The 14,708-nt window shown below is 37.0% G+C and overlaps 2 protein-coding genes across 5 annotated transcripts in view; both read right to left on the minus strand.

The window, feature by feature from the left end:
- Nucleotides 1-14,708, minus strand: part of USP45 (ubiquitin specific peptidase 45) — a 495,013-nt gene that overhangs the window by 451,746 nt on the left and 28,559 nt on the right. The gene's annotated exons all lie outside the window — the stretch shown is intronic.
- Nucleotides 1-14,708, minus strand: part of SIM1 (SIM bHLH transcription factor 1) — a 48,270-nt gene that overhangs the window by 4,361 nt on the left and 29,201 nt on the right. For all 4 annotated transcript variants that reach the window (XM_079327825.1, XM_079327828.1, XM_079327827.1 and 1 more), the window contains 2 exons: nucleotides 8,620-8,785; nucleotides 944-1,349 (listed from right to left, as the gene is read on the minus strand). In XM_079327825.1, coding sequence (XP_079183951.1) covers nucleotides 944-1,349; nucleotides 8,620-8,785 — 572 coding nt within the window. The remainder of the gene's footprint in view (nucleotides 1-943; nucleotides 1,350-8,619; nucleotides 8,786-14,708) is intronic.

The following is a 14,708-nucleotide window of genomic DNA, read 5'->3' on the forward strand; positions in this document are numbered from 1 at the left end:
AATTTTTTTCTAATCTCAGCATAATTTTCATCAGATTGGAGCAAAACAGAACAGCTTTTTTTGTTTGCAAAGCCTTGTTCTGCAGGTCAATGAAATAGTAGTAATGTAATCTGCTTTTATGAGTTCTTTAGAAGCAATATTTGTTTTGATAGACTATTTTGTAGGATAAACTTTTTTTTTTATGTCACACCCATTCTTAAAACCTTGAATTCTGGCTTTAGGGCCAGTCTGTCTTCCAAGACTCAGTCTATAATTTTAAAACCAAAGACCTTTGGACTTTTCCAAGCCCAGTATCAGTCTTTCACTGTGGTTTTTTATTAGCTCCAACCTCTGAAAATGTGCTAATGCGCTTAGTTTGGAACTGGTCAGAAACAAAACAAAATTTCAGGCTTGGTGCTGAAAGGATGGAGAGATTCAAATTAGCTAAAAATTATAGCTGAGTATAAATGTCTGAAACCAAAAATAACTGTTAATTTCAATAGCTAAATTCAATAAACATCAAATCATACAGAATCTAGTAATAACCCATAGGGAAAAAAGATTTTTTTTCTTATCTAGCTTGGATTTAACTCTAAATTTTTCGCTACGTGTATTCCATTTGATATTAAGTAAAATAAAAACTGCTTTTCTATCAAGTGGATTATTTTGTTTATATCTTTAAGATCATGCTTAAAATCTCCCCAGTCACATGTTTCCACTTTGATTTCATGGACTGATAAAAATACAGCAAAATTATATTTTGCCTCGTATAAACCGGACTATAAAACTCCACTCAATTTGAATTTTAAGTATTCTTCATCTCCACAGATGTGATCTCTGGGACAAGAACATACATCAAAAGCATCTCATTTTCCATTTCTCACACAAACAGCTGTATGTTTCTGTATGTCATACTGCTTTAGCTGAGACGGTGTCGCTCCTGCAAATCCTTGTTATGTCTTACCATGAATCCTGTGCACTGACGTGATGTGGGGCATACTGTTCTCATACGCTTCTCTGCTCTCAGGGGACGACTTTGTCAGAGGCAGTGCTGAACGGGAGCCCCACCAGCTCTCCCTCCCCGGCTGTGGCGTGCCAAGGAAATACCGGCCAGCTTCGCATCTGCCTCCTTCACAGGCCTGAGTGTGGAAATGCCTGTCATCAGCCAGCCTGGAGTGGTCCAGCGCAAAACCATAGCAGAGCGCGCTGCGGTCTGAGTACTGTCTGTAGGCACAGGAGACGTCGTGGTGCTGGGAGCTCGGTCTGTCCGCAGGCTCCAGCAGCTGGGGAGAAGCCGTGTCGGTCAGTGGGCTCCCACCCCACTGGCTCTCGTGGTCAGACTCGGATCTCTCCGTGTGAAATCCAGAATACTGCAAAACAGGAGAAGCAGCACGGAAATTACCACACCTGGGTGAAATCTGCAAGTGGCTGCGCTGGGAAGGCAGAGTATGAATGTGATTGCGTGTTTTTTGTGAGCGTGCCCGCATGTCTGCACCTTCTGATTGGGCTCCTGGTCCTTTCCTTTACAACACTCTGTAATGAGCTCACAGATGACAGGACAGACCTCATGAAAATCTAAAACATCCCATGTCGTCCCTTAAAAGCCATCTCCTTTATGATGTGTAGTATTAGCCTCAGCAACATCAATGTTGCGATTCAATATATTTTTAGCGTGTCCAGGTTTTTCTTGTTGCTTTGAAAGCTGTGCTTATGCTCAGCCAAGGCACTCCAATGCACTTCAGCAAAACACTTCCAAAAGGGACTGAAATAACACTGCTTCTGGAGCATTCTCACATGTCAAATTGAAATCGAATGTATTTGAAAGTTCTTTTCTAAGGGTTCACTCTCTTTTCCTCATATTTTGTTTGTTGACTTTTTTCTTACTTGGAGTTGTATCTTTGAACTTCTTTCCTCTTATTAGTAGGGAAAAGAAGGCTTCTTGTAAATCCTGCACTACCAACCTTTCTGTAAAGTAAAGCTCTAAAGTGATGGCAGATAGGTAAGAAGCTAAAAATCCGAGCTCTATTGTAATATGGGAACAAGGAAAATACAGAAACTATTTGTCAGTAAAGGTGACTGCTAACCAAAGCAGGCAGAGTGAGAATTTTTCACCCTCACTAAAGCAGAGCTCTTCCAACACAGGAAAGCAACTAGTAGGCAGTTGGAGAATTAATCAGGAGAGAAACGTGAGTATTTGTTTAGGTGGAAGTAAGGGTTAAGTTAAATGTCACAGATTTCTAGATATTCATAATGAATGCTTCAAACTTTTAGATACCTTTTGGGAAAAGAAAAGAATGTTTATTAAATCTCCTAGGATTTACCTATCTCATTTTTAAATCTTTTTATTTATTGGAACTGTCAAACTTCACGGAACATTTTCAAATCAATTTCACCCGTGATTATGGACTGGGATGAGACCAAAGCTGCACATGCTCACCTCTTCAGCACTGCACACTCATGTCACAAATCAATGTGTTTCAACATGAAACCTTGGAATTCTCCCATTCCATCACTGACCTTCCATATGCCCACTCTGCCTTTTCTTTTAATAGGCCTAACATAAGGTTACCTTCCTTTTCATTAGATTAAGTTGCTATGAAACTCCTCATTATCAGCCAGGATCAAGGTTTTATGCACTTACCAATCGAAAGTACTTACCAGATGTTTTACTAACAGAAACTTAAACCATCTGTGCAACATCAGTAGAGTTTTTGGCATTTAATTGGGCATTTCTTCAGTATTCCAGTTTATATTTGTGAATACTGTTTAGGTTGTGAACATGATAGGTTATTTAAAGGAAAGAAAGAAGGGGTCATGGCTTTGAGGAAGTCAACTATATTTTGTTATTAGTTGTCAGAAGAATACCTATAGGCAACAAGCCCTATAGTAGATATGGAAGAGGTCAGAAAGTTTGTACCGTGATATTCATCACAAAGGCTTAGAGATGAAGGGACAAACATGAATTTTAATGAAGTTTGGATAGTTACAGAGCCACAAAAGGGTTCTTTTAAATGCCAGTAACTCAGCATACACAAACTAGGAACATTATTCAGCCACCAGTGTTATGTGATCAACTGAGGCATCTGTCCCTTCTGTTGTGCTTTCAGATCTGACATCTACAAACTGCTTAATCATGAAGACACCTTCACAAATAACAGTTGAATTATTGAAAGCTTTTTTACAAAAATGTGTAGATAAAACCACGTTTCCAATAAAAAAACTAGAAATTATTAACCAGATTAATAGTTAGCAAATTTAATCTAGAATGAAAAACCAAAAAAAGGAAACTACACTTTAATCTGTTTTTAATCTTAGAATTATTTTTAATGTTCTTTTTGGATTTGACTTGTATAAACCAGATTTTTTAAAGTTAAGCAGAAATATTATATTGTATAAGCCTAAATGCAAATATAGAAAAGTCAAGAGTTCATTTATTTTCTTATTTAAAACAAAACTCCTAGTATGTATTTCTTTCATGAGGAGGACAAGGAAAATTAATTTTAAATAACAATATGATGGAATTTCTTTTCTTGACTATTTATTATAATAATAAAAGCCAGAGAATCCTTCAAATTGAAAACCCTTAATTTCCTGTTGCTCTACTAGATATTCTTCTATTAAGTGTCTTTTTATAGGGACACTTCAGTGTCCACCATAGCTTCTCTTGAAGGGAATATCTTTGTTTACCTGAAAAATCATGCAATTTCTGCTCTTATCTTGAATCTAATCACAAAAGGCATTTGTGCACTTTTCATAAAGAAAGGGAAATTATCTCAAAGAGTTTATGTTTAGTATCTCAGAAATGCACTGTGTGATGTCATATAACCATGTATCAAGACCAACAATACTTGACTCATCTTCTTTGTGCTTGATGTAAATGAAGATTATTTGAGGTCTGACCCATGGCAGCTGCTAGGCCATGGACAGAATTGAATTAACACAGTCAGTTGTTTGTGGCACACATTTTCTGCCAAGGTTTGATATGACTACTTACTCCTAAGGTACAACATTACTCCTCAGGTACACAGGGTACAATATGTGTAATTCCCTCCAAAGCCAGCCACATCTCTATTTGACATCCTCAGGCTGCCTCCACTGCTGCAGTCCAAGCACTGCCTCTTCTGGGAATCTGATGTTGACAGGTGGAGACTTCAAATATGGGCATGTGTGACATGTTGATGGGGGAGAAATGAAAGGGTGATCAAAGATATTGCTTTACTGAAATGGGAGTGGAAACACTATCTCTCAAGTCAGAATTAGGTTCCATATGTCAAGTGATGAAAGACCATAAAAAATCGAATCAGATTTAATAAAAATTATGGCAAATTAAAATCAGTTTGGTATTTTTTTTCAATCCCGGCCCGCATCTCAGCAGAAACATTTTATTTTCTGCTATTATCTGCTATCTGACTTCTATCAGGAGTCAGAAGGCAAAACTAACTTATTACTTTTGGATTTTTGGCAAAATTTAGTCAGCAGATAGTGATTAAGAAATTCAAACTGAATTTTTTAACTTCTGAATTGTCTTCTGGCATAAAAAACAACAAAACATAATTTAAATAGTCCTCCAGCTGGTGTCTGGAAACTGAACTGTCACCTCTGAAAATAAGAAATGTTTTCCAGAGTGGTAATCCAGTGTACAATCACAGAGAGAGCACACCAGCATGATTAGCACTGACAAAGAAAGGGTCTGTAGGCCATCACTGCTACATTTTCATTTGAACAAAAACTTCAGGGGAAGATATAAATTCCCTGTTTAAAGAAGCTTACTTTATGAGAGTCCATGGAAGTGTATTAGGCCAGTAGACCATTTAATATTTCTTGTGTGATTTTCTTTTGCCTGACTTTCCATTCCTGTGTCTCACTGGCCTGAGAACTCGTACACAGCAACATCAGCCTGCCCAACACTCCACCCCAGATGTTCAAACAACAGATACTGTAGATATATAATTTTCTGTCATCCTACTCAGGTTTTTATCATTATAAACATTAAATGTATGGTGAAACCCTCACAGAGTCCTCTTTTCCATGAAAAACTTTCACTACATTAACAGCTTTTCTCTTGATTTGTGTCTGAACCATGAGAAAAAAAAGTCACAGATGCAGGCCGCATTGTACTAAGAACATATGCATGATTTTAAATCACTTTTATCTTACATTTTACTAATGTAATCCTGAAATGTAAAATATGCTCTTTTCGCATTCACTATTATAGGCACAACAGATGGTGAAAGGCTTAGATTAAAGTAATACAGCATGTCCATTAAAATAACCCCCACTGCTGGTGACTCTTCACCAGACCAGGAGTTGTGTTTATTATAAAAAGAGGGGTTTGATTTGCTTTTGAACACACTAGAAGTTACCAAAGCTTTAGGCTACAGGAAGAAATTAAAACAAAACAAAACCCAGGCTGTCTAGAGTTCAGCCTGATTCTGCCAATATTATCAATATATCTCTGCAATCTGATGTGTTAATATACAACTATATACCTACCTATTGATGTATACCTATACCTATAATATACACCTATTTCCAAAAATTTATGCATGCTGTAATACTCACCAAAGCAACCATCCAACAGCTCTTGGGTACATCCTTAGTTATATATGTGCTTTCATGAGATACATACTTATGTGTATATATATGTATGTATCTACATATATGTATGTATACATAAAATCTTTATCCAAGAACTAAGTTGAGATATGAAGCAATAAACATTTATCCAGATGTCATCATGAAACATTTCCACTGCAGGCAGACAACAGGCAATTTAAATAATTTTTTTCTATAATAACCATTAATGGGACATTTAACTCCAAAGCAGTTCAGATGACCACAATTAAAATGTTTTTCCAGTCTTCTTGTTATTGCCTGTGTATGGAATAAATGAGGTCCTGAGCTAGTTTTTGTGAACACAAAGGTGCAGGATTAGATTTTGGGAGGCCATCACAGGAATGATGATGATGAGGATGTTGTGGGGGAAGACTACGAGCATCTTTTCACCAGCTCACGATTTCCTTTTTCTGCAAATGTCCATCAAGCCTTCGTCTGCCTGATTGTTTTTTTTGCCCACCACCTCTTTCAGCTCTGCACCTCTCTGATGGAACAACACTAGTAAACCTCTCTTCAAACTCTCTGAGCAAGTTCTGCAGCTGGACCATGAGTTTTGGGTTGCCCTCCTCTCTGTTTGCCCTTTCCCTGCCTCAGGCTGGTTTCACAGAACCTACTAGCCCACTGTACTAACAACACACAGTGTTAATCAGACGCTCACCAATGCCTCCAGACTAATGAACTCAGTTTTACTTAAGAGTCTGCAAAACCTGTATTATGCTATGTTTACTTTTGCAGAGGATTTGAGGAAAAAAAGCACTGTCTTAGATGACTGAAACACTCACTTTTTGCCCTAGTAGCAAAAATGCATCTGAAATTGATTAGTATGGTTTTCATACTGTTCACATCTCATGCACCTGTCTTAGGGACACACAGGTGGCAAGGTGAAGGACTCTCAATCAGCACCCAATAAAGCATGAGACTTCTTTTTCTCTTCAAGAGGGAAACGAAGTAAATGGTAAGGGAAAAAGAGTAAAAGAAAGGGAAAAAATGGGAACAAAATTATGTACATTTAAAATCTCATAGGTGCCCTTGACTTTAGCAAGTACTTTGCCCACTGCCATTATTTTATTAATAAACTTCCTGCTTCCTTTCCTCACCACAGCTCAGGCTCCTGTGTAAGCCAAAACCCGTGACCTCGCTCTTCAGCTGTGACTTTTAAGTCACACTGTAATTCTCCTCTACTAACTGGCAAATTATATGGGCAGGAGACTGAGGGACACAGGCTGTACCACCTGCTGCATGTTCTTCACAACAGCTTCTCTTAGTCTTTCAACAGTTTATTCAGTGGTGGAGAAGGATGACAGGGAGGCAAAGCCAAGCTGCCAGCATTACTTGTGGTGATGGGCTGCAATGAATGGCATGACCATTTTTCAAGATACTGGCAACTAACATGGCTGCTTCTTTTTGAATGATGAAATATGTGACTTTAATATCAGGCAGCTGGTAATGAGGATGCAAAATGAAAGTGGAGACTAAGCACCCTGGACTTTCAGGCAACAATTTGTGCTAAACCAAAAGTCACAATGCTGCACAGCTAATTCAGTATTTTTTTCTGGTGACAGAAAGAATAAGGAGGTCAGACTTTCAGAAACAAAATAGATGTGGAAGGGTAACAAGTCTTCAGCTGCTATTGTCCTGCTAGCAAATTAATATTTTCGAAAGCACTGTACAAGGCAAGATGAAATGTAATTACAATACATCAAAGATAGTTATAAAAACTGAATTTAGAATTGTTTGTATGTGTCTTCCTCAATTCTTTTAAACAGTTTGATTACAATTGTTTGATGTAGTGCATTCAAGAAAAAGGCTTTTTTAACAACCCACAGAAACACATATGAACAAATGAGCTATAATAACATCTGGCAAATGTTAGATTCCTAAAATTAGGAATTCATATCTAGGTGCTCAGTTAAATATTTCCTATGCCAAAAGCAGATGTCATTTAACTGAAATTCTTATCCTTGGTACTTTTGAGAGGAAAAGGAAAGAAAACAAGGAAGGATGTAGACATTTGGGATCACATTGCACACTCTTAGAGGTCCATTTAGAAAACATTGTGCCTGCAGAGAGACTGTAATTATTATGGTCATTGTCAGTTTAATATTGAGGCTCCTTAAATATTGTTCTAAATATCGGGGTCTTGAAAAATATAGCTCTCCAATGTTACATTGTGATTGCATACATTTTTATCCAGTTTGTTTATATATCCATTTATATCCTCTTATGCAGAGGCAGTAGGACTTGTATCATTAGTAAGCATCATGGTCATATTAATAAACATGTTTTTTCAGCTAAAAGTTTGATAGTGTAAGGATACAAGTTCTGTGACATTGCCTGCAGAAATCTGTTGCATGAAAGTGTTGCATAAGTTTCAGTTCACAGACCCAACTGAGTCTGGTCCATTCTTCAAGCTAGGACATGTTCCTTGCATGTTAGGATTGAAAATTAAATCTGGGGAAATAAACAGCTACTGATGCCAATGACCTCCTCCTACTGTTTTCTTCCTTTCAAAGCTGAAAAAGTACACACTGAAAAGTACACATTTTTCTGTTGCAATTCACCAAGTTGGCTGACTGCTTTCCCTCACTAAAACTCATTCCTCTTGACTACAATTTCAGTAGTAGCTTCTATCAAATATCTGGCAGCTTCCAAGATTTGTTGAAATTAGTGAAGACCAAGTAAGAAAAAGCAAGATTTCTCAAATGGCAAAACTCAGCGTCTTCTCAAACCCAGTATTTCAAAACCAATATTTTCACTTGTCCTTCTGTCCATTTCTCATTAACTCTGAGCCCTATGCTGCTATTGTTGTTGATAAAGATTTATTATGCATGCTGAAACATAAATGTTCCCAGCTTTTTAGAAGCAGTTTAAAGAAACATATTCCTGTGTCAAGTTTGTATAACCTGCTGTCCTTTATTCTTTTTCAGAAACACTTTCTTTAGCTCATTCTAGTTACTTGGGTAAAGTAGCAGTCAAAATCAAGATATCAAAAAAGGTTAAATTTAGTTTCCCAAAGACAGCTACCTGTGGGTATGGTGATGTCCTTGATTTTGACTTTGTGCTCGAGAGGCGAGATTTGCTTCCCTTTCTATTATCCGTAATGGTCGGAGTTGAATTTGCGTATGAGAATGCTGGCTTGGTAGCAGTGACCTGATCCAGGGAGAGCTGCAGTCCTTTATATTCAGTATCCCTATATGAAAGGAAAAAGTGAAAAACAAACTCACTTCATGTCTTAACGGGAAACATTCCTTTCTTCTTAGTGGGGGGTGGAAACAAAAGATATTTTTAAGGAAAAAGAATAAAAACCATCCAGGGCAAGCCAGTATATCCCCCTAATACATTTATGGAGTATAGCTTACTAAGCAATAGCACTATTTTTATACTGAAAATATGATTGCTTTTTGCATCCAGCTGTTATCATCCTGATCTACTTTCTTCAGTAATAAAAAGCAATGGGATGGATATTTCTGAGATTTGTATTACACTTCTACATTGGTCACATAGCTAAGCAGTAAATAGGATATATTTTCTTCAAAAGTCTTATAACCATACAACTACAAACTTACCATGTGTGTATTATATGTGTGTGTTCACATTTGTGTATGTGAGGTGCACATAAGAGCCTATACAGCTAAACAAAATAATTTTTAATGGAAAACTGTTGATCTCTAAGATCGTTATTTTCATTGTTTAAGAAGTTTCAGGCAATTGTGTAAATTTTTGATTTGGAAGTTTTTTTATTCTATGGTGAAGTTTTGAGTGTTTATTCACCCATTTTTAGTTTCTTATACCAGTTTATCAGTCAGAGAAAACAGTTAAATAAACCAAATCTTGTGATTTAAATAGCCTGTCCCTGACTTGGAAAATAATAGATGTTTTCTATGGGAAGCTATATATGATGTCAGTTTTTGAAGTTTGGCCTTAGTTTGTTCAAACTAATGAATACATGAGAGTAAGGAAAACTGGCATTGTTCACAATGTCTTCCTAAGCATAATGAGGGCATATGCATTGGATGCACTCCTCTGCACACATCTGCATGTCTGCTGATACCCGGGGGAGTAACAAATGAGCTCTCCAGCTTTCATGTAGTCATACGGAACCTATTCTGACAATGATTTATTAAAAGAGAGCAAAGCAAGAGCTTCTTCCTGACCTACCTACCTGGAGGAAAAGAGGAAGGATTCTTTTTTTTTTTCCCTTTGTGTTATCAAAGGAAAAGAGAAGTAAGGGATAAGGGAAAAATAATGCTTCTCTTAAGCAGTCAAGGAGGCAACAAATTCATTCACATATTATCCCATACCCCATCTAAACCTAATGATTAACACTTAATGGATTATATTTATAATAAATTGTTTACCTAGCTTTAGCAACAGTATCTTGGTCCATAATCACAGATATTGATATGCAAGCCTTAAGAGTCTAACTTATTTTAGAAAGAAACTGCATCACAACTTAATCATATTACAGCTTAGTACACTGAAATGTTCTCAGATAAAAGTCAGGGGTAGAAGAATAAACTTGATAAGTCACTGAAAAAAGTGAAATAGGATGAATCTTTGAGCATCCACAGATAAACTTGCATAACCAGCAGATTAATTCATCACAGTTCTACAATTTTCTTTTTTCATCTGATAAAATGTAAACTTGTTGGTTGAAGAGGCTTAGGTTTTTTGGTAATGCAGACAATGTATATACAGAACACATGAAAGTATATCCCTGATATTAGAACTGCACTGACTATGCTGTTTCCAGTCCATAGCAGACAGAGATTTGTCAAATAGAAACAGTGCTTTGTAGTGCAAAATTAGCTCTTAATGAGGTAATTTCTTCAAATTATGGCTTTCATAGAGTTAGGTCTCTGCTAGAATATCTTCATTTCAAATATCCTGTCTGCAGCAAAAGTGTTTACTTTGGCCTCTTTGACAGGTATGGTCCATCCACACATTTTGAAAGCATTAATCTTTCCCGTGGCTACCTCAAAATTTTCCTCCAGACACCTTGACTTGACATGCAAAGCATCTGTCTCCATTATTGATTTCTAGGAAATTATCTCCATGTTCTATGAAACACAAAGATGTCAAACGATCTTCATGCTTTACTGCTACAATGCATGACATTCTGTCAATAGCCCTGAAATAACTATTAGTTTTATCCTGATACACACACTCCCCCTGACTATTTGATTATAAGAACAAGAAGGATCCTGTGTTCTCAGTGTCAGATGCACTAAATATTGCCACCAGAAACTTAAATCAATCAAAACCAAGTAGGTGAGTTTTCAGAGCCTTAGGGGTATGAGGAGGTTGTATTTTGGTCTTGAGCCTACCAACCCTTTTTCCTCTGGTTTTGCTGGAGGACCCCATAGCTCACTGCTCCTGCCATTAACTCCCCATCTCTGTTTTTTGCCACTCTGCAACCACCTGCTGCTTTCTTGTGTCACTGAAAAAGCTTTAAAACACTGGGAGAAATATTACCCTAGTAATCAGACCACACTGTCGTTCCAACACTTCTTGTCTGCTGTTATATGTGTAAGGGCCAAGCATTGAAGAGAGACTACTCTGTACAATGTTTCTAGGTCATGGAAACCAGAAAAAAAACCCAACACAGTCAAACCAGACTTACCAAAACCTTCCGTGCCATTCTCTGTTAATTTTTTACATCCTTGGTATTGTTATGGTGAGGGCTCACCCTCCCAGAACACCACACCTTAGAATAAACTATACAAACTTGTATTTGCAACCAGTTGCTTAGACAGGAACTTAATCCAAAAAAATGATAATTAAAAACTACCTGAAGGTCTTGCTGCCATATGCAGTGTGTTCCCTTAGAAAAAGAAAACTCTGTGTTCTCTTTGCAGATGAAATACTGGACTTTTTTCATCACTGAGTCATGATTCAATACTGTCTAAACCCTGTCCTAGAAGAGCTACACTTCAGAGAGATACCAAGAACAAGAGAGATACCAGAACACCATCAGCAGCTGCCCAAGAGAAATACCAGAATTTAAAAAAGAAAAAGGAAAGAAAACATGGAGGAAGAGTCCAGTGGCCTCAATATCAGATACAAAAGATGTTCGGCTAAGAAACGAAAAGATTTTTTAGTATATCCATATGTACTGTGAGACAAAAGATTAGAGAAAGCAGGACTCCTAGTGATATACAAACTACAGATGGAAATTCTGACAACTTCCTAGAGGAATTTATAAAACTTTCACCAACATGGAACTATAATCTCTACATTCTTATTCTTAGACATCTGAATCCTCTATCACACAGTCACAGCCACACACTAGTACAGCATCTTGCGTTCTATGATAATTAAAGAAAAGGTGGTGGATATGAGCCTCTTCCTCCAAGGTCCTCACCTTCAGGATCCCACAGGGATCCATACAATCTACATCTATCTACATGAGACTGCTGAGAGAGAGAGAGTGATATGGCATGTGTTCAATTGCTAACAGTATGTTGCTGACAATCTACTATTTATCTCATTTTCTGATGCAACTATCATCACTATAAAACATCAGAATAACTACAGGAAATTAGCTCTTAAATGAAGAACAGATGGATCAAACTGAATCCAGACAAGACCAAAGTGATGCTTCTTTGCAAAGGGAAACACATTGAAGACCTCCACCTTTTCATGATGGGAAACAGCCATTCTTTCCACAGTTGGATGGAAATTCTAGGTCCTCTTTGACTTCTCAGAGAACTTCTCAGTGAATGCATATGCTTTTGGTAGCACATGGTTAAAAAATTGTATTATTTTTCCTCTCTCTTGTCGTTCCTCCCCATATGAGAATCTGGCTGGTATGGTCAATGTATCAGGCACCTACAGACTGGATTACCAGGCTTCACTGTAAGCAAATTCAGAAGACAAAGAATAAAATCTCCTTGCTGCAATATGCTGCTTCCCATTTTCTTCTCAGATCTAACTCCATTTCCACTCTATGCCATGTGTCTGGCTCTTTCAGTACTCTTTATAAACTGGAACCTAATCTGGAAAGTATTTATAGGTATATTAGGTGTACATACAAAAACCAAGGATTGACAACTGTACCAACTGCATTTCTCTGTAATGATTTTGAAAGGTGAGTACAAAACATTTTTTACTAAGGACATCTAACTATAGTGAGCTGAAAAGATGAAGGACAAGGGCTGAAGGAGCAGAATGTTTGGAAGAGGAAGCCAATCTGTTTGTAAATTACTTGAATGTCAAGTGAATCTGCAACACTTATGTGAAATCTTCTCAAAACTCATCATTAGACCACACTTTCTACCTACTACCATGGCCAAAATGTACTATATGAAACAAAGCAGCAACAGTCTAGCTGATCAGAGTTTGAGGAAGAGATAATGAATCACAGGTAGATGGACCAAAATAAAAAACACAGTAAGGGAGTATCAAAACACAAAACCACCACAAAACCTGAATTCTCAAACCAGAGAGTTTTCACAAATATGGTGACTAAGCATGTGGTTAGAGCTCTCCATCAAAATGAAAAGAAAATGAGAAGGTTTTTTTTTTTAATATGGGCTTTTTGAAGGGAAAAATATGAGGAAAGGGTGAGTCAGCACTGACAGAAATAATGTTGGGAAGACAGAGATCCAGAGTGGTTCACAACAAACTAAAACTGTACAGACAAGTCGGGCTTTTATTGTAATTGTATATCTTCAATTGATAGGATGATGTTTGGGACTACTTTAGCTCACTATAGAAGTGAAATTAGACATTAACATTAGACACCTAAAGGCACAAATAGTTTTCAAGATATTAATACTCCCTACTTAACAGTATTAACTACTTAATACTTTCCTACTTCTGTGGAACAGAAGAGAACTCGAGCCCTGAAAAGTGCTCTAAAACAGAAAGAGCAGGTAAATAGGATGGATCCAGAGGAAGAAGCAAAAGAATGACATCCCTTATAAAGAGTAAATACCCAGATTCATTCAAAAGTGCTTAAGAAGTGTAACCTGACTCAAGAATACACGTCTTATATATCCAGAGTTATAAGCAGCATAACCTTCAAAACAAGAAGAAAATCTTCAGAAAAAAAAGACAAAATCTTCAATTCAAGGAAAATTCTGCAAAACTGTAAGGAAAAGCATTTTTTTACATTAATATCACTATATGCCAGAAAGGAAAAATAAGGTACATATGCAGTAACTGAGAATACACAGATAACCAACAAAGAGGCATACATTTACTGTACATTTACTTCCTTCAAAAGACACTGAATTTAGACACCTTAAAGAATTATTAACAGAAATTCAGTTTTCATATGTGAAGTTACAGCATTGGATGAAAAGGTACCATGGGAGCATCAAAACTTGACAAACGTTGGATAGCCTACACCTACATCACTCCTTGCACATATTAAATAACTCATGAAGTACAAGCTGAGAGTAAAAGCATTATGTGATCTTAGTGGAGCAGATTCCTACATCATGAATACAATCATTCACCTGATTGAAGCAAAGCAGAAAATACTGCACATGACAATGAAAACAAGGTTTAATTACAATTGGGTGCACTATTATTTCTATTGAATACATGATGTATGTTCTTAATTTCCTCTCGTTTTACTTGAAAAATCTATGGATAGGGTCATACACACTCTTCAGTTCTTTTAGCTAAAACTAAGAAAAATTATATTTGTTGGATTTTCTGCCAATCTAGTGATACAAACAGTGAGATTAAACTAAAGATGTTAATGTCATTAATGTTCAGTCTATTTTTCTGAGTGTCTGCAGTTTGGCTAAAATCAAACATGAAGGTGGCAAAATCAGGCACTTTCTCGTGCACGTCTGACCACATTACTGCAATATATCATTCTTCTACTTTTAAACAATGTCTGCAACTTTTAATGTTTCCACACTCCAGTTCATGCAATGCTAACAGAGCACCATTCAGCAGATGAGTGAAAAGAGAACAGATTCTGGCTGTTTGTCATCTTCATGGCTTCCTAAATCAGCAGATGGCACAACAAAACAGACAATTTCCTCATCTGCTGTGTCCTCGGTTCGTGTACAATGTGTCTCAGAAACGTTTACAAAGCCCTTGGTCTTTTCATGCAATTTGGGAGGAGGAGCATATGCAGACCCTTTAGCATC

Source organism: Erithacus rubecula (assembly GCF_903797595.1).
Source record: "Erithacus rubecula genome assembly, chromosome: 2".
NCBI classification, from domain to species: Eukaryota; Metazoa; Chordata; class Aves; order Passeriformes; family Muscicapidae; genus Erithacus; species Erithacus rubecula.